The 20695-nt window shown below is 45.7% G+C and overlaps 1 protein-coding gene across 1 annotated transcript in view; it reads right to left on the bottom strand.

The window, feature by feature from the left end:
• Nucleotides 1-20695, bottom strand: part of Svopl (SVOP like) — a 51211-nt gene that overhangs the window by 18360 nt on the left and 12156 nt on the right. The window contains exons 5-13 of the mRNA XM_042054571.1: nucleotides 19550-19674; nucleotides 16952-17015; nucleotides 14964-15089; nucleotides 13243-13371; nucleotides 10528-10601; nucleotides 8627-8838; nucleotides 6058-6169; nucleotides 3517-3598; nucleotides 2453-2542 (exon numbers count right to left, since the gene is read on the bottom strand). Coding sequence (XP_041910505.1) covers nucleotides 2453-2542; nucleotides 3517-3598; nucleotides 6058-6169; nucleotides 8627-8838; nucleotides 10528-10601; nucleotides 13243-13371; nucleotides 14964-15089; nucleotides 16952-17015; nucleotides 19550-19674 — 1014 coding nt within the window. The remainder of the gene's footprint in view (nucleotides 1-2452; nucleotides 2543-3516; nucleotides 3599-6057; nucleotides 6170-8626; nucleotides 8839-10527; nucleotides 10602-13242; nucleotides 13372-14963; nucleotides 15090-16951; nucleotides 17016-19549; nucleotides 19675-20695) is intronic.

The following is a 20695-nucleotide window of genomic DNA, read 5'->3' on the forward strand; positions in this document are numbered from 1 at the left end:
TCATCTGCATCCAGGAATGTCTACATCATCATGCTGCCCTAGTAATCTTGATAAGCACTAAGATCGGCAGCGATCACCGAAGATAGAGTTATCACCAAGGAAAGCCTTGAAACAGCTCACTCTGTGAGAAACTGGGCAATGCTGTACGAGTGGGCGTGAAGCTTCCCAGACTTAAATTCTTCTGATTCAGACTGGTTAAGGGAGCAAAGCACACGCACTGAATAGTGGCTCATTGCACTGGGCTCGATTTAAAGTGCTTTTGTTTCTCTTATTTTCGTGCCCCCTCCTTCTCCTCATTCCCTTCCCCACCATAGTTCATTAAAGGCAAAAAAAAAAAAAAAAATTATGAACACAAGGTAGTCGAAGCTAGTTCCAGTACCCAAACCTAGCAGCATGCATGTTATTGGGGCTCTACAGCATGAGGAGAATTCAAGTATTTCCTCGCCATGAAAATCACTCCATACGAAGACAGTAAAGGATGCATCTAGAGATGGAAACTGATGTGTGCTTTCAGGACACAGGACAAGAACCCAAGAGAAGCAGTGGTCTTCATGCTTCTCTGCCAACAGATCTGTCTTGGGAAGCTGACACTGGTGTCTGTGTGGTCATTACAGATGGTGTTCCGGGCAGGGAGAGTACTGTCTCCTGGGCCTCCACGCTCAGAGCTCATCTTGTCTATTCAACATTTGCAGCCACTATTTGCTTTAACAATAAAGGATTCATCAGTGGTCATAAAAGTATTTTCTTAACAAGACATATTTATATCTGAGTAGCATTTGGCCTTGATTAGCATCATTACATAACGTCTCTCAAATGCTGTGTCATGTGTGTGACTCGATGCTTTGCATTTAAATGGTCTCATCCTCCGAACAAACCTATGCAAATGTGCTCTTATTCGTCTCTGTTTTAGAACGTGGGAGGCACAGGAAGGATGAGCTGAGCCACCCAGAGTTAGGAGCCACTTTGTGCCCAGGATGTCAAGCAGAACAGAACCCTCAGGACTCAGCCCAAATTGTGATCTTTTCTGACCATTGCCAAGGCCCCTAGAAGCAATGTGGCCTGTCACATAAATAGTCCCATGTCCCTAGGGAGAACAGCACAGGGAACTAAGAACCTACAGACTCCATCCCCACAGTACTGGGGAGAGAAACCTAGCCTCTGTCTGCTTACAAGGGACAGGGTGGGTGTTTTACTTCCCTTTTTCCCTGGTAGGCTCTTCTCTGAGATGGATGAAATAGGTGGATTTTTTTTTTATTTTACGAGACAGGGTTTTCCTGTGTAGTTTTGGAGCCTATCCTAGAACTCGCTCTATAGACCAGAATGGCCTTGAACTCACAGAAACCCACCTTCCTCTGATTCTACCACTGCCCAGCAGAAAAAGGAATTTTAAAAAGCAACATTTCAAGACAAAAGTAGCACCATTTTTAAGACAAGAAACACTTTCAAGAGAGTTTTTAAAAACTCATATTGCTGGGAAGTTGGTGGCACACATGTTTAACACCAGCACTGGGGAGACAGAGATAGGCAGATCTCTGTGAGTTCGAGGTCAGCATGGTCTACAAAGCAAGTTCCAGGGCATCCAGAGCTGTACAGAGAAGCCCTGTTTTGAAAACAAAAACCAAACAAATAATAAAAACCCTTTGTAGCCACAAAAATCCTTCTGTTAAAAGATGGGAAGTGTCTGCTTCGCCCATATGACTGCTTTCCCTGGGAAGTGCCGCCCTTCCCTGCCCTACCCTCAGATGGAACTGTTTGAAGCTCTGACCCCTGATCATGTGATTCAGACATAGACCAACCAACTCTAGGGCAATGACAAAGTCATGTTTAGGACTTTTGAGAATGCCCCATACACAGGGAGCAAATAGAGCCTGCATGTTGGGTGTGGGGGCGGCAGGGGTTCGGGTGGAGAGGTGATCTCAGGCCCCAGAAAGACCAGACAGGGCCTGGTTTTCTCCTAGGTTCCCACAGCCGATGAGGCACTACAGGACCCAAGTCCCATTTCCTATTTCTATAGCAGGAAGAACAAGGCAGAGTAATGTTGTTGCCAAAAGAATGACCAGAGCAGAGGACAAACAGTAGACCCCTCCATGACCCTGTGGGCTACTGCATTAGCCTGTGTTCTCGGTTTCTTGTCACATGGTGCCAGGTCCCCCAGGTCCCAGCCTGTTCCAGACTTTGGGTCAGCCCCACCTCCCTGTGTCTAGGCTCGGCCATACTGTTCTACCCCCGACTTCTCACCCCATCCCCACCCCACCCGAATCCCGGTACTCTCGTGTTTTCCCATAATCCATCTTGGCTGAGAAGCCCGGCAAAAGGTTTAACTCTGAATCAAAGTCTATAGGCTGTTAAATATTCATGCTACGAATAAAGTAGAAACCCTTGTTATACCCTTTCTGGGGTCCCTGTTGCCCACTCACTCAGGTTCAGTGTCCCTGCATATGCTTCTAAGTACCTGGGATATAAATGGCGCGACCATCGCTCCAATGCGGCACAGGGAACCGCTGGTTCCCATCCCCAGAGCGCGCATCTGAGTAGGGTAGACCTGCAGAGGAGAGGCATAGAGAACACCCATTGGTCACGTTTCTTCCCAGGGTTCTCTTCCTCCCTTCCCTTCCTAGTTCAGGCTTCTGTGTTTGTAGAAGATGGGCAGAAGATGCTCATTGTCTTCGGTATATAGTTTTGAATTTTAAAAAGTTACATTTATCCATTTCTCGTATGTGTGTGTGTGTGGGGGGATATGCATGCATGTCATGGCGCATGTGTAAAGGTCAGAGGACAACTTGCAGGAGCCAGAACTGTCCTTCCATGTGAATCTCAGGGATTCCACTCAGAATGTCGTGTTGGGCAGCAAGCTCCTTTCCTCAAGGAGCCATCTCACCAGTCCCATGGTGGTTGATTTTGATGTCAACATATTTGGATTGAGAGCTGTTTCCCTTAGTAAAGGGCGGAAAGATGAGAACCACCCTAACCAATTGTTTAACCCACTAATGGACTTGACATTCAAACGGACTATTGGAAGGAAGAACTTCGAAGCCTGGTTAGAGGAAGTGGTCGCTGGGCATGTGCTTTTGAGGGTGGATCTTAGCCCAGGTTCCTTCTTGGTCCCTCTTTGCTTCCTGATTGCTGCGTGGTGGCCAGTTTTTCTCTCCCAAACCCTTGGACCATGGTGCCTCCACTACAGACCAGAGGTAAGCCAGCCAGTCATGGACCAGAACAACTGAAGCCGAACTAAGATAGATCTTCCCTTCCCTAAATTATTTCGGGCTTAACAGTGACAAGTTAGACTAACGACCCGCTTTCAGTTGAGAGGCAGGAGGCCCTCTCTTTCAGAGACTGGGTTTCAGTAGACTACATGGGAAAGGAGAGATCCATATCAAGCTCTCTCGTGTCGTTTTCAACGAATTTCACCGTTTAAGAAACTTGTCAAAGGTTAACGAAAGTCAGGGATGCATTCCCCACAGATTGGCAGCTCCCCTGGTGTGCCCTGATGTAGCCATGCCCTTCCCCGGTGCTCACCTCAGCAGTGTAAATGTAGATGGTGTTGAAGTTCGCTGCTACCAGGGCCCTCAGCATGAAGAGGAAGCCAATGAGGCCAGCGCTGAGGAGGAAGCAGAGGAGGTCGTAGTCAGAGACACAGAAGGCCCTTCACAAAGCCCAGAGCCTCATCAAGACGCTGCTTCTCAACTGGCATGACCTACAGCCTGTTTCCTCACAATCCACCTAAGCGGGCATTCAGGCCTGATGCTCCCAGATGGGCACGTGCCTTGAAAAAGGTATTTGGGGGTGGGGGGGGGCTGGAGAGATGGATCAGTGGTTAAGAGCACTGACTGCTCTTCCGGAGGTCCTGAATTCAATTCCCAGCAACCACATGGTGGCTCACAACCATCTGTAATGAGATCTGGTGCCCTCTTCTGGACTGCAGGCATGGAGGCTGAACACTGGGTACATAATAATAATAATAATAATAATAATAATAATAATAATAATAAATAATCTTTTTTAAAAAAAAGAAAAAGAAAAAGGTATTTTATGAGTATGATTGCTTTACTTATATGTATGTATGTGTACCATGTGTGTGCTTAGGAGGTCAGAACAGGGCATTGGCTCCCCTGGAACTTCTTTAAAGCACTAGATTGGCTGGGCGGTGGTGGTGCATGCCTTTGGGTACAGCCTCCCTGGCTTTTCTAGGAGACACCCTCACAGCAAACTCTCTGCGATCTTCCTGACTCCTCTTCCACAGTGAGCCCCAGAAATTGTGTTGTAGATGTGTCCACTTGGGTCTGGGTACCACACAACCTTTTGTTCTCTGTGTGTTATTGCTCCTTCAACACAAATAACTGTTTACCACAGCATTTACTTTTTGCTAGGGATTGTAGGCAATCTAGTAATTTTTTTTTTTTCGAGATAGGGTTTCTCTGTAGCTTTGGAGCCTGTCCTGGAACTAGCTCTTGTAGACCAGGCTGGCCTCAGACTCACAGAGATCCGCCTTCCTCTGCCTCCCGAGTGCTGGGATTAAAGGTGTGTGCCACCACTGTCTGGCTGTCTTGGGTTTTCTATTGCTGTGATGAAATGCCCATGACCAGAGCAACATGGGGAAGAAACAGTTTATTTGGTTTACACTTCCACATGGTAGTCTATCACTGCAGGAAGTCAGGACAGGAACTCAAACGGAACAGGAACCTGCATGCAGGAGCTGATGCAGAGGTCATGGAGGGGTGCAACTTACTGGCTTGCTAAGCCTGCTTTCTTATAGAACTCAAGACTTCCAGTCCCAGGATGGCACTACCCACAATGTCCTGGCCCCTCCCATATCAATCACTAAAGAAAATACCCTATCTGAGTAATTTTAAGTCTAAATTATTTATAAAATATCAATGTATTAAATATTAGGGTTCAAAATATGCATTCCTTTTATAATAAAACATAAAACTATTTTTAAAAAGAAAATACCCTACAGCCAGATGTTACAGAGGCATTATCTCAACTGAGGGTCCCTCCTTTCAGATGACTCTAGCTTGTGTCCAGCTGACATGAAACTAGCCAGCACGCATGCCCTATACAGATGCAGTTTGTTTTCATTGTCTGGGGTAAAACCTTTTTTAAATTTTACTCTGTGCTTAGTTGGCCTGTGGGTGTAGAACTCACAGCTCAAGAGTCAGCCATATCATTGCACCGAATACTGCAGGGTTGCCATGTGAGATGAGACTCGTTATCCGAGGCAAGTCCTCCACCATGGAACTACTTTCCCAGCCTTCAGATATATGTTATTCATGTCCCTGGAATAGCCCATGTTGGTCCAGAAAACAAAAACCCTACAGCTGCTTTCCAATTCTCCAACAAGTTCTGTGTAAAGTGAGCATCCTGGTACTTATCCACATCTCCCAATAGCTGAGGGAGGCAGGGCAGGGGAGAGGAGAGGGAAAGGCCTTGTAAAACTTTAAGACAATTCTGAAGCCATTTCTGACAATTCTGAACCCTCTCAGCCTCTGTGCCTTAGTGCTTCCCCTCCTCCTCCCCTGGAAACCAAGGACCTAACAGCTACACATGCACGTATATTCTCCAGAAATTGGGGCAAGATAACCTTTAAGATGTTGACTCAGTTCCTGAACAATTACCCATACACGTATGTTTTGACTCAGTCCCTGAGAAATGGGGTAAAAATGACCTCTTACCTCATCTGATCTGGCAACAGCTCTCCAGCCAATTATTGGTAATAGCCCTTTTGAATAAGCCAATCATAATAGTCAAAGAACAACCCCCCTTGCTTCTATGGCTTTTTCCTTTAAAAGTAGCCTGTACCAGCTATTTAAGGTCTCTCAGCTTCCCGAATGCTGGGGGACCCTGTCATGACAGAATAAAATCCTCATGCTTTTGCATCAGCTGTGGTGTGAGGGGTGGTCTCTGGGGGCAACTCCTCCTTGGTGTTTGGACTCTGGGGTCCAACAGCCTTTCAGTCTAACGGACAGCCTCTACTCCCCACTGATCCCCAGGACTCAGGAAGTCCCATCTGATAACCACTGCACAACAGCCGTGTAGCAGCAGGCGAAGGGTAAGTACCTTGAAGTGCAGATATTGAGGAGAAGAAAGAACAAAGCCGTGCATCCCATGGTGATGGACAGGCTCAGCCGTCTGCCCAGGAAGTTGATGCCCAGGATGTTTAAAGGGTTCACTAGGAAGCAACAACCACAAGTGGTGACACCTTGGAGCACAAGTGGTACCACAGACACCAGCGGGACCCCTCCTGTCATTCGCTAAGGAAGCAGCTCCCATCCTGAACCGGGCACACTGTCATGGGATCTGTGACTTCTTGAATGTGCTTCTTCCTCATGAGTGACTAACACTGCTTATATATTAAGGCCTTTTTACTTTTTAAGCTTTTGATACAGGGTCTCTCTACATAGTCCTGACTGTCCTAGAACTCACTTTGTAGACCAGGCTGGCCTCAGACTCACAGAGATCCGCCTGCCTCTGCCTTCAGGTGCTGGGATTAAAGGCGTGCGCCACCACGCCCAGCTTTGTTTCATTGTTTTCTCTACCAGTTTGCTAGAACTAAATGCCATAGACCATTGTCCTTGAATTCAAGGCTCCACTGATTCTTCTGTTTGTTTTTGAGAGATTCTCACTACGTAAGCTGGTGCCAATTGGCCTTGGTCCTTTGATTCATTTTCTTTTTTTATTTTATATTATTATTTATTTAACTTTTGAAACAGGGTCTCCTATATCCCTGACCTCAAATTCAGCTAAGGTTGACCTTGAATTTCTGATCCTCTTGCATCCACTTTCTGAGCAATGGGATTACAGGCACACACCACACCCCCACACCCAGTTCACACCCAGGATTTAAACAACTCTGCTACATACCCAAGCACACTGGCTTTTTTTAAATGGCCCATCATTTTTGTTGGGAGAAAACAAAGAACAACAACAACAAAAAAAAAAAACAGTGCAGCCAATTGAAATCTAACAAGTAAGATGTGCCCATTTTAGTTACTATGAGTTTTGACATCCTGCTCCAGGGTTTATTCAGGTAAATGGATGGAACTAGGAAAGAGCACAGAGTGAAGCCACCAGACCCAGGAAGGCAAACATTCATGCTCCCTCTCATCTGAGGTTCCCAGCTCCAAACCATCAGATGTCAGTATATAACCTGAAGAAACGGCAGAAACCAGGAAAGCAAAAACAACGACAACAACAACAACAACAACACAACTATGTGGAGGTGGGGAGAACGATAGAGAGGGAATTACAAGGGATCTGAAGGGGAAATGAGAAAACGCGGCAGGGGGCGACTTATTAGGGAGACAGGCTGTGGATGGCTCCGCAGTTAAGAGCACTTGCTCTTGCAGAAGGTGACTTGGATTCTAGTCCCAGCACCCGTCCACATGGTGGCGCACAATCATTAATAACTCCAGCTACAGAGGCTCAGATACTCTCTTCTCACCTAGAAGGAGGGCACCAGCATGCACAGGGTACACATACACACAGTCATGCAAAAGTCATACACATAAAATAAATATCTAGCCGGGCAGTGGTGGCCCATGCCTTTAATCCCAGCACTTGGGAGGCAGAGGCTGAGTTCAAGACCTGCTTGGTTTACAAAGTGAGTTCTAGGGCAGTCAGGGCTACACAAAGAAACCCTGTCTCGAAAAACAAAATAATAATAATAATAATGTCTAAAAACACATTAAAATGAAATAATTAGAGAGAGGAAGGATATTAAATACAGGATGAAAGAAGAGGGTGAAATACAGTAATAATATCTGAAAAAGTCATAAAAACATTATTATCTATCTACCTAAAAATACCTATAATACATGTTACATGTAAGTCGATGCATAAATTTCCAGATATAGTTTAAATCAAGTGTCCCCATCTGGCCTGACAATGCTTTCCCAAGAGCTGTAGACCATCTAACCAAAACCTAACACCAGGCATGAGGAGCTCTCTTTTGAGTGGTTGGTCAGGATCATACAAGAGACTATCAAGTCATACAAAACAGATCAGATCATAGAAAAATTGGATCCAGTGATAATACATTATAGGCTATATTGTTGCCCTTGGGGTGGAATATAAGTCCCTACCAGCTGCATCTCTGAAACAACTCCTGCACCTAAGGTTCAGAGGTCACTGTGGAGGAGGGCAGAAAGGCCGTAAGAGCTAGGGGAGAAAGGAAGTCTGCTGTTAAAAAAAATAAAAAATTTTAAAAAGGTCATGAATTTGAGTGTATGAGTTTGGGGGAGGAAAGAGAATTATCTCCAAAATAAATATGTCTTTTCATCTGAGACAAGGGCTAAACTATGGATGTAGCACTGGCTGTCTTAGAACTCACAATATAGGTCAGGCTGGCCTGGGATTCACAGAGGTCCACCTGCCTTTGTTACCTGAGCACTGGGATTACAGGTATGCGCCTCTCCAGACTAAAATGTATTGATAAAACAGAACAGTTCAAAGCTTTGCTCTTTCAGGCTTTCCTCCCCACGACAACCCAAACTGGGGGTGTAGCAGCGTGATCTGCAGACCCAGGGAGTTCTGCTAGGCAGGTGCCTCACCTCAAGGTCACACTTCCCTCTGACCCTGAGCTGTAGGAACCCTGCCGGAAACAGGGAAGATGGGGGGGCAACCTTACAAGCAATCTCCCCGAGTGTGCTGATTATCATGGTCCTGTAGTCAGAGGGTGCGAACAGGTGGCAATAGCAGGGGCTGAGACTCTCCTCTGAGTCCCCCGTGGTTGCCACCACCGCTGGGTCTGACTCCGACTTCGAACCACAGACCAGATCCCGCTCCAGCAACTCCGCACTGGCCAGGATAACCCCATAGTAGGCGAAAGAAATTCCCAACCTGGAAGTGAGAAGAGAGTATATCTCAGCACTGGGTAGGGCAGAGGCAGGCAGATCTCTGAGTCCGAAGTCAGCCTGGCCTACAGAATGAGTTCCAGGAGAGCCAGGGCCACGCAGTGAAACCCTGTCTTGAAAAACACAAAATAAAAATAAAAAAGAATGTCATCAGCAAAAGTTTTCACCAAGTTTGGGGGACAGGAAGAACCATGACAGGCAGAGGTGAGGAGAACAATCGATGTGGAAGGCATGCGGCAACAGCAACAGAAATCATCCCACACAGCATCCAGGCATCTGAAGACAACTTGGGAGAAATGTGTGTGGGGTGTGTGTGTGTGTGTGTCTGTGTGTGTGTGTCTGGGTGTGTTTATTTCTCTGCATCCTTGCAAACCTAGTCTTTTAAAAGATTTATTTATTTATTTATTTATTTATTTATTTGTGTTTTGCCTGCGTGCATATATGTGCACCATGTGTATGTAGAAGCAAGAAGAGAGTTTGGATCCCCTGGAGCTGGAGTTAAATAGTTGTGAGCCACCACGTAGTTGCTAGGAACTAAACTGGGGTCCTCTGAAAGAGGATCTGACACCCTCTTAAGCCAACTGCTCACACATGAAGTCCAGAGAAATATACACAAACACATAAATTAAAAAAAAATAAATAAATTTTAAACTGGATTACATATCTTAACTGTTGAAAGACAATTATATATAGCATGTGTTTTATATGTATATTATATACTGCATTATACATATATATCAAAAATGTGATATATGCATATGTATATGCATATATATTTTAATTTCTTCTCTTAGATGATAGCTTGCTATTTAGGCTTCTCCTGATATTATATGGCACAGAGACATTAATTTCTGTTTGAGACAGGGTTCTGTGTAGTCTAGGCTAGCCTCAAACTGGTAGCAATAGATGACCTTGAACTCTGCTTACATAGGAACGTGCCACCAAGCCTGGCTCCAGAGACGCTAATGTAATGCTATAAAAGCCATCAGTCCTTCCCGGTATATTAAGTACTGTTTTTAGTCCTATTTTGGATGCGTTTGCTCACTCACGATTTCAGCTGCAAAGAGATGAAGCCCAGAGAGGCCCTGAAAAGGCTGTGCCACCGAGCCTGTCATTGGTGAGTTCAAAGGATCAGCCCATTGTAGGGTAAGCAGAAAGCACACGCTATGAAAGGCTAGGAAGTGACATGTACAGTCACGTCACGGGAAAGAGCTGGGAAACGGCTGTAGAATGTTAAGGTTTTCTTTCTCCCTTTACAGCTTTATCATTTGGGGGAGGAAGGTAGAGTGGGTGGCATTGGAAAGACAAGGCGTTGCAGGGAACTATTGGTGACTTCCTGTATTTCTCTCTAATACCCCAAGAGTGGATTTACAGTGATCCCTCTTCATCCATAGAAGATCCACGCAGGTCATACCATGCCTTACATGTAAGTTCCTATACAGACTCAACAAAATAAAGCAATTTACAACATGCCATAAAAATAACATGCAAATGTGGTCTTTCTGTTGAAGAAGTCAATACAAATACAATTTTCGACTTTGATTGACAATGGATAACAGAAATCACGAGAGGCAATGTGAAAAACAAGGTATATTTGTAGGGCTACTCTCCTTGAGTGGGTCTCCTTCAAATACCTGCTTATTTAACATCAGTCTTGCAGTAATTATGTTCTTACCATATGACCCAGATCTGTAATGTGGTCCGAAGATATTTAGAATCCAGTAGATCTGCAAACCTTCCTCTTTTCTCCTACGAGAATGAAAAGGAGGGGAGAGAACACACATGGAGGGATAAGGACATATTTCTATGACATTCTTGGTGATACACAAGGAATATGAGGTGGTGAGATCATCCCGTGTGGCTCAATTATGAAGCAACCTCTCCTCCCCCTGGCCAATCCAAAAGGCTGATGTCTAAAATCATGACGACCTAGGGGTTGAAGAACAACTCCTTGGTTAAGAGCACTGCCTGTTCTGGCAGAGGATCAGTTGGCTCCCAGCACCCACAAGGCAACTCACAACCATCTAAACTCCAGTTCCAGGGGATCCAACACCCTCTCCTGGCCTCTGGCGGACACTTCATATGTGTGAAGCTCAGACATATGGAAGCAAAACACCCAAACACACATGTGAATCCAGTCACTTAGAACTGACTTGATCATGAGTGCTCTGCTTAGCTGATAGATTAATCCACAGTAGCAGTTACAAGTAGAGGGCATTTGGATATGGATGAAAACTTTCAGGGAAGGGGCCCATTTGCCCCTGACCCCTTTATCAGTCTTTTCTTCTCAGCTACCATAAAGTGGGCAGCTCTGCTCCAACATGCCTTTACACCATGATACTCTGCCAAGACAGGGTTTCTCAGTAGCAATGGAGCCAGTCCTGGAACTCACTCTGTAGACCAGGTTGGTCTCAAACTCACAGAGATCTGCCTGCCTCTGCCCTCCAAGTCCTGGGATTAAAGGCATGTGCCACCACCGCCTGGCAACATCCCCCTTCTTAAGTTATGCCAATATCTTAGTTACTGCTCTACTGATATAACAAAACATCATGTAACAAAACACCAGGTGACTTTCAGAAGGAAGATTTAGTTGGGCTTATGGTTTCAGAGGATTAGAATTCAGTGACTCTTTGACATCAGTCTAAATGTATGGAGTCTTTCCAGTGTGTCCCCTCCTTAGTTCCTGTCACCTCTGCACCTTCAGGATGAAGCTGCTGCAACTATGCTGCCCATAGGACCAAGGGCAGCATCTCGGTTCAGCCCTCTGTGCTGGCCCCTGTACATGCCTGCCTGCATCTCAGCTCCGTCTCTCATCTGCAGGACTCTTTTTTTTCCACTGAGATTTCCTCTCCTTTCTGTGATATTTCCGTCTCCTCATGCCCCATGGTGATGGCTCAGGCAGAGGTGGCTCAGCTACCCCTGCTTCTACATGCACTTTGCAACCTACTCTTCCATGTGTGACCAGCTTACTTTGATTTAAATAAACTTTCTTTCTACTCTGGTCTAAAGAGTGAATACTTTGATCAAATCACTACTTCCCTATCCCCCAAATTGCCTGTAACGGGATCAGGATTTTAATTTCTAAAAAATAAAAGGGGGTGTGGGGAGCTAGCAAGATGATTCAGACATCAAGAGTGATTATTGCTCTTCCAGAGGACTGGAGTTTGGCTCCCAGCACCATGACACCATGTCAGATGGTTCACAATTGCCTATAACTCTAGCTCCAAGAGATAGCAGATCCACTGGCACACGCACACTTCACACACACACACACACACACACACATTTAAAAAAACAAGAGGGGCCTGTTAAGATGTTTCAGCAGATAAAGGCACTTGCTATCAAGCCTGATGATACAAGTTCAATTTCTAGAACCCGCAAAGTAGAAGAAACTGATACCCACACTTGTTCTCTGACCTCCACATGCTTGCTGTGGCATGCACATCCACACCCATACCCATAAATATACACATAAATAAATGCTACAAAAATACTTCAAGTATCTGGGCAGTGGTGGTGCACGCCTTTAGTCCCAGCTCTCAGGAGGCAGAGGCAGATGGATTTCTGTGAGTTTGAGGGCAGCCTGGTCTACAAAGTGAATTCCAGGACAGCCAGGGCTCTCACACAGAAAAACCCTTTCTCAAAAAACTAAAACAAAAAACAAAAAAATACTTCAGGCAAAATAATTAATCCATCAACAAAATATGTGAACCATATACTAATGTGCAGAAAGATATCCCCAAATAGGCGGTGGTGGCACATGCCTTTAATCCCAGCCCTTGGGAGGCTGGCGGATCTCTGTAAATTCAAGGCCAACCTGGTCTATAGAATGAGTTCCAGGACAGCCAGGATTACAAAAAGAAACCCTGTCTTGAAACAAAACAAAAACAAAAAAAAAATAGCCCCCAAAATTGAAGCAGGCTTTATGGAAATAACCTTATTAAAATGAGACAAATCCAATACAAATAAAATCAAATAAAATAAAATGACTATTTTAAAAAATCATATTAGCCAGGCAGTGGTGGTGCATGCCTTTAATCCCAGCACTCGGGAGGCAGCGGCAGGCGGATCTCTGTGAGTTCGAGGCCAGCCTGTTCTACAAGAGCTAGTTCCAGGACAGGCACGAAAGCTACAGAAAACCTTGTCTCAAAAAAATATCATATTATAAGCCACGAAGGCAAATGATGTGATTAGTTCTCCAAAATAAGAAGCATTATTTATGTTTTACAGATGACAAAATGAAGTCAGGTATTTATTTATCAGTATTGCAGGGCCATATGGCATATGAGTGGAACTAGATCAAGCCCCTCCTCTACTCTGCTCTTTCAAGGGAGTCCTGGTCCCCTTCCTTCTGGACTAGTGCTGAGCCATCAGCCCCGTGTGTACTCACCAGAACGGGCTCCACGAGCTGTCCCTCCGGCATGACTGAGCGGTTCATCTTGGCGATGCTCTCTAGGGTGTCCAGCGCAGCCTGCGTGTTTCCGGTGGAGACGTTGAAGCGCGCAGATTCAGGGATAAACTGGGCACAGATTACAAAGGACATCAGAGCTGCAGGTACCATAGGCTGACTGGGTGCTGTTGGGGGCTGTTGTTGCTACTTCAGGCCTCCTGGCTGCCTCCCACACCCAGGAGGGGTGGCAAGCTTGAAGGCATCCAACACATCAGGCAATCTGATAAATTCAATGCTGACTTGGAAATTTGCCTCTAGGAAGGGAAATCTAGGGAACTTGAGAGTCTGGACTAAAACCAAAGGACCCACTTTAGATATTTAGAATATAGATTTTTTTTTTTTTTTTTACATACATCAGTCATACAATGGCAGGTCTTGGATTCTGGGCTTGAGAGCAATTGACATAAAACAAATTCCAGGTAGCACTTAACCTAGGCCTAAAGAACACCCAATGGTAGGATGCAGTTGGCCGAGAATGCAGTGAAGTCTTCAGTCTACAAACACAGAGGCAGGAGTCTTCCCACTGGAAGCAACAGGACTGGAAGTCACTGGTCCCAGAGCAGCTGTGGGGCCTGGGTGTGATTCCTGGTGTATGTGTGGTGGGGGTGCATACTGGGGATCAAAGCCAAGGCCTTATGTAAGTGAGGGACGCATTACACCACTGAGCCACAACCCCAAGCCCTCAGGGGCCAGGCATGGGAAAGGGGTGATCCTGAAAACAGTGATCCTCTGAGCTTGTACAGAAGAGAGAAGGGGCCTGACTGTGGGACCAGCCATGGGAACGATGTGGAGGCCATGGTTTCATTTACTGTGGAACAGGAAAGGCTTGGGAGATTATGTATCCTTTCAAAAAATGCTTTAAAACCGGGCAAGGGGAACACATGCCTTTAATCCCAGTCAGCACCCAGGAGGCAGAGGCAGACAGATCTCCAAGTTTATGGTCAGTCTGGTCTACATAGTGAAAGTTCCAGGACAGTCAGAGCTATACAGAGAAACTCTGTCTCAAAAAATAAAACAAAACAACTTTAAAAGATGCCAGGTAAGAAGCAGACCTCCATGGCTTAGCCACAGGCTTTCTAAAGCTGGTTACATTCCTGTGGAGACCCAAATGAGCTTGAGGTTTGAAATAAATGACCACTCAGGAGCCTTCTCTTCATCCTTGACGTCTCTGGCTCCCGTCTCTATCTCTCCTCTCCCTTTACTCTCTCCTCTCCTTTCTTCTTCTTCTCCTCTCCTCCTCTTTCCTTCCTTTGTCTCAGGTATCACAAGATGGCCTCAAATCACTGTGTAGCTGAAGATGACCTTGAACTTCTGATCTTTCTGCCTTTCTGTCTTCTGAGTACCAGGACTGCGAGCATGCATTACCACTCCCAGTTTATGCTGGGTTAATGACCAAACCCAAGGCAGCTTCAAGTATGTTAGACAAGCACTCAACCAACTGAGCTACATACATCCCCACAACTTATTTTTACTACAGCTCCAAAGGATCAGACACACTAATATACACATACCCACATACAGACACATACACGCTCATATACATAATTAAAAACAATACTTATAAGCCATATTTAGAAGAGACTACCATAAATACATTTGTGGGGGAAAGAGGTCAGTGGTCCAGCAGAAAGGGAGCATAGAGGCAGTTTCAAAAGCATCACCTTGAAGGCCATGATGAGGATGATGCCAGGGATGGAGGCAATCCGGATGAGCCAACGCCACCCAATGGTGGGGATGACTACAGAAGCCATGCCGATGATGAGTAGGGAGCCAGCAAGCCAGAAAACCTGGGAAGAGAGACTTGAAACATGACAATTCCTTCGGTCCTGTCTCTTTCTCCCTTCCCCTGAGCCTTGAACCCGTTCTTTTGTACTGTGTGTGGGCAAGGTGGGAGTTCTGAGGAGTGACTATCGGGTTCTACTCCCAGGACAGCTGCTCCGATCTGAGGAGCTGCTGAGTCACTCTGCTTCAGGGCTCAGTTCGTGTGTAAACTGTTTGCTCTAGTCTAGGACAGAGAACCCAGCAGCAACATCACTAGACTTTCAAACAAAACCCAGCCTAATGCCCTAGAGGTTTGTTGTTTTTGGGTTTTTTTTCCTTACACAGATAATGAAATGTCCTGGCCATAAGAAGGCACAAGAGGAGCAAGGAATGCTCTCTTCTCCCAGGTCTCTGCCACCAGCTTCTTTTATCAGAGGAACTGACAAGGCCTACTGTCTATTGCCAAAGCTTCTTCTGACACTCCATTTTAAAAAACAGCCCGTAGTATATGTGGTGCTTCACACTTTTGCTTTTTATTCTTAAGGGTTTGATATCAAGTAACATAGACCCTGAGGGTCAAGAATTATCAATAGATGCCTGGAGGTGGTGGCACACCCCTTTAATCTCAGCACTTGGGAGGCAGAGGCAGGTGGATCTCTGTGAGTTCGAGGCCAGCCTGGTCTACAAGAGGATAGGCTCCAAAGCTACAGAGAAACACAATCTTGAAAAAACCAAAAAAACAAAAACAAAACAAAGGGAGTTGTGTTGGACAACTGTCTACCTACAAAATATTGATTAGGTAGCTCATCTCTTGATGATTTAAAGTACACAGGATCTGGAGTGTATATCTGTGTACCATATCTGGTGCCCAAAGAGGTCAGTAGGTGTCAGATCCCCTGGAACTGGAGTTACACAAACCTGAAATATGACACCATTTTCTATAAGGGACTTGAGCTTCCAGAGATTTTTGTATCCTCTAGGATCCAAGAAAAATCTCATAAGGATACAAAGGGATGACCACTGGAGTTGACTATATGACCCAAGGAGACATAGACAAGGAGGGACGTGTGAGGAAAGCTGCCACGGCACTGGATAGATAGAAGAGTAGAACCCTGATCCCTTAGTATTGAAGTATAGAGTCCAGATGCTGTATAAAGTAAGATGCATTCCTGGTCACGAATCACTGAGGACAAAATCTGGAGAGAATGCAGAGTCACCATAGGGTGTTTCTGGTTCTTTTTGGTTATTGCTGCCTACATTATGTTATAAAAATCAAATCTCTTGGGTTATTTATTGCCAAATGCACGAAACCTTAGTAGAAAGGGTCATCTTTTTCCTGGACATTCCCCAGAGTTGGGACTTTAGGGTCTAGGGGAATAAAAACAGTTCAGGGGTGCAAGATTGATAAAGATTCTGGATGTAAAACCTCTAGTCAACAGCCAGCCAGGGTCGGAGGAGGACCCTAGAGGAAAAGCAGCTATCAAGACATAATCATGGAACTTTCCTCCAAGTGAGGGCAGTGTGGACCTAGAGACACCAGCATCCTTGGAAGAGAGATGGAGTACCCCCCAAAAGTAGGAGCTGTCTCCTTTCTCCGAAGTCTTTGTGAGGTGAGAAAGGCTCTCTTGGGTGTCTGTCATTCTGATGAAGCCAGCCACTGGACTACACCCTGGCTCTTGAGGAAGGTGGTACAGTGTCTTGAGCATCACGGCTGGGTGGCACAAGTCCCCAGCTCAGAACACCTCCCTGTTGGACCTGTGGCATCAGACGTGTTTCGCGCTCACCAGCTGGTGCTAAGATAGCCCAAGTCCATTAGCAGGCTGGAAGGAAACCCACGTGTCCCGTCCTCTCATGCGCACCACACTCCAGAGCTCCCCCTTCACCTTACCTGAGACAAGGGCAGCATGTAGCCTCGGTATTTTGTGGGCAAAAATTCAGTCTTTATGATTAACCTGCACAGGAAGCAGGGAAACACAGTAATTTTGTTTTTAGAAAACCAAGCAGCTTTCCCTTTAAACAATCACAGAATTTCACTTCAATAAAGACACTGTACGCAAAAGGGAGGCTTGGGAGATGGCTCTGCAGTTAAGAGTGCTTGTGGCTCTTGCATGGGACCTGGACTTGGCTCTCAGAACCCACATAGTACTCACAATCGTCCGTAATTCCAGTTCCAGAGGATGTGACAGCCTTTTCTAACCTCTGTTAGCACTCATGCAGATAAAGTAAATCTAAACAATTTCACATGTATTTATTTATATATTTTTATATCTTATTTAATTTTTTAACTAAAAAAGAAGTTCATCAAATATTAAGCTATAATTGTTACGGTGACGTTCCACAACCACAAACAGTGATTAAGTGAACTCACAATGGCTCCTCTCCGGTCACTCTGCTCTGACATTCATTTTAAACTCTCTGGCTCACGGGGACATTGGCCTTATCGCATTGGCCAAGAGAAGCTTCGGAAAATGGCTTTGTCAAATCTAATGCCCTTTGTGGTGTAAAACATACCCAAGAAATCAAACTGCCCCCAAGGGAAGGCAAAGAGTGTTCACTGGTGACAGTCAGTGCCTTCCCAGGGAAGTGCGCAGAGATGATGTAAACAGAAGAACAAACCGAGTGAGATCCTCAGCTTTGACCTTGTTCTCCGCTAGCGTATTAGCCCGGGCTAGGACTTCTTTGTCCTTCTTTAATGAACTTATTGGGCTGCTTCTTGCAGGAGACTTTAAAGCTCTCTCAGCATCTACTCCAGTCAGGCTCTCAGCTCAGAGAGCTACTTCACTAGCGCCCCAGGGAAGAACAAGCCTGTCTTCAGTCTTCCGCGCATTAAGGTGATGCCAGGTGCTTTGGCACCTAACGTGATTGAAGGAGAATGTGCCTCAGGGCACCCAGGAGGGAATAGCCTGAGGGGCTCTGTGAATTTTGAGGTGGCCCCATAGCAGGAACATTAACACAGCAACACTCACACCCAACATTGAGGCCCGCAGGAGACAGGTAGACACATTAATTCTATTTCAGTATTTCTCATTCTGCTTTGCAAATGCATTCTGGTGTGGGTTTTGTTTTTGTTTGTTTTTAATCCAAGCATTTTTCTTTTTTTCAGTTTTATTTTTAACTATGTGTGTGTACATGTACATGTGAGTGTATGAGATGTGTGTGCACATGGGCATGTGAGTGTATGTGATGTGTGTGCACATGTGCGTGTGAGTGTATTGGTGTATGTGTACATGTGCATGTGAGTGTATGTGATGTGTGTGCACATGTGCATGTGAGTCTTTGTGATGTGTGTGCAAATGTGCGTGTGAGTGTATTGGTGTGTGTGCACATGTGCATGTGAGTCTTTGTGATGTGTGTGCACATGTGCATGTTGAGTGTATTGGTGTGTGTGCACATGTGCATGTGAGTGTATGTGATGTGTATGCACATGTGCATGTGAGTCTTTGTGATGTGTGTGCACATGTGCATGTTGAGTGTATTGGTGTATGTGTACATGTGCATGTGAGTGTATGTGATGTATGTGCACATGTGCATGTGAGTGCATGTGGGTTATGTGATGTGCATGTGCATGTGAGTGTATGTGATGTGTGTGCAGGTGCCCAAGCAGGCCAGAGGCACCAAACTTCCCCTGAAACTGATTTGAACTGGGCAGTGTATGCTCTTAAGCCCCGAGGCATCTCTCTAGGTCACCGGGTATGGTTTTAAACTACAGGGCAATGGCACTTTGTAATAGACAGTTATTCTGGGCACTACAAGGGCCCACAGTGGCTTGTGGTTAGCCCAGAGTAAGCTATCTCTCTCCCCTTGCAGGGGAGAGGTGTTGACACGAGGCAAGTCCATGGAAGGGAAGGTATGGGAGGACACAGCAAATAAGGCCACATCCTACATGCCTTGACCTTCAACCCAAGACCTTGTCCATGTTTGGCAAGAGCTCTGCCTTTGGGCTACATCCCTGGTCTTCACCTACTTAATATAGTCATGTACACATGCATGTGTGTGTCTATCTGTCTGAATCCATGCTGTATCTGTCTATCTGTAGATGCATGTACGTCTGTTTCTATGTCTCTCTTTTTTCTCTCTCTCATGTGTCTGCCATCTATGAGTGTATGTATGTGTGTCTTCTGTGTATCTCTCTGTGAATGTGTGCATATGTGTCTTTCTCCCTCTGTGTGTGTGTGTCTGTCTGTCTGAATCCATGCTGTATCTGTCTGTCTGTGACTGCATGCATGTACATCTGTTTCTGTGTCTCTTTTTCTCTTTTGTGTGTCTGCCATCTATGAATGTATGTATGTGTGTCTTCTGTGTATCTGCGAATGTGTGCATATGTGTCTTCCTCTCTCTCTCTCTCTCTCTCTCTCTCTCTCTCTCTCTCTCTCTCTCTCTTTGTGTGTGTGTGTGTGTGTGTGTGTGTGTGTGTGTGTGTGTGTGTGTGTGTGTTGCATGCCTGAAGCATCCACATTTCTTTCTCACTCTCTGGAGCAAGTCTTACCCTTGTGCATGGCCAGACACTCCACAGCCTACCATGGTCCTCAGAAAGACAAACCAGATGTAGGACGGGGAGAAAGAGGTCAGTAAGGAGAAGTAGGCTCCCCACAGGAACGAGAGCAGCAAAATCTGTAGCAAGGAAAGAGAGCTTGTTACCGGGACCCATCTGGGAAATGAAGGGGCCCTGACACCTTTTGAAGTGGGTGCCTCCTCTGTGTGACCTCAGCTTTCCTGGGGCACTGCTCTCTCAGTCTGCACTGGCATGGTCCAGGCCGTTCTGTCTCAAAGTGTCTGGTGTGTCCACCCTGGGAGGTAACAGAAAACAAGGGGCTGCCCTCCCTCCTCACACGGCTGTTGGGAGCACAGGGAGGCCTTGTATTGGAAAGAGTAGAAGAAGCAAACAACACATTGCCTTTTCTTATTTACAAGAAAAAGCAGGCTTTATAGTATGAACTCAAGTTCCCAGGAAAAGCCACAGCTATGCTGGTGATCCCATAGAACCGGAGACTGATGAGAACTGTGACGTTAAGAAGCTGGACCACTGGGCTCGAGAGATGGCTCAGAGGTTAAGAGCACTGGCTGTGCTTCCAGAGGTCCTGGGTTCAACTACCAGCAACCACGTGGTGGCTCACAGCCCTCTGTGATGAGATCTGGAGCCCTCTTCCGGTTTGCAGGTGTACATGAGGCAGAATGTTTTATATATATATAAAATAAATCTTTAAAAAAAAGTTGGACTATTGCAGATCCAGAGCCAGATTATCCCAGGATTATCTTTAGAGCCTGGAATGGCCATCTCTCACCCACCTCTGTATCTAATCCAGCGCCCTAATGGTTATAGGGTAAAACCTTTGGATTACATTAATTTAACGGAAGACTAACTTTCACTGTCCCCAAGCTAAGAATGTCATCAGATAGCATCTGGGCCCTATAGAAAACATTTCCCTGCTTTGCTGTAAGCCTCCAAGTCTAATGTTCCCAACCCTTGTCTTTGATATTAAACAGCAAGACTAAGATGGAGTGTTGCCTCCGTTAGGGTTGTCTCTATGGCTGCGAGGAAACACCATGGCCAAAAAGTAACCCAGGGAGCAGAGGGTTTACTCGGCTTAGGCTCCCACAGCACTGTTCATCCCTGAAGGAAGCCAGGACAAGA

This window comes from Arvicola amphibius, chromosome 2 (assembly GCF_903992535.2).
Source record: "Arvicola amphibius chromosome 2, mArvAmp1.2, whole genome shotgun sequence".
Taxonomy (NCBI): domain Eukaryota; kingdom Metazoa; phylum Chordata; class Mammalia; order Rodentia; family Cricetidae; genus Arvicola; species Arvicola amphibius.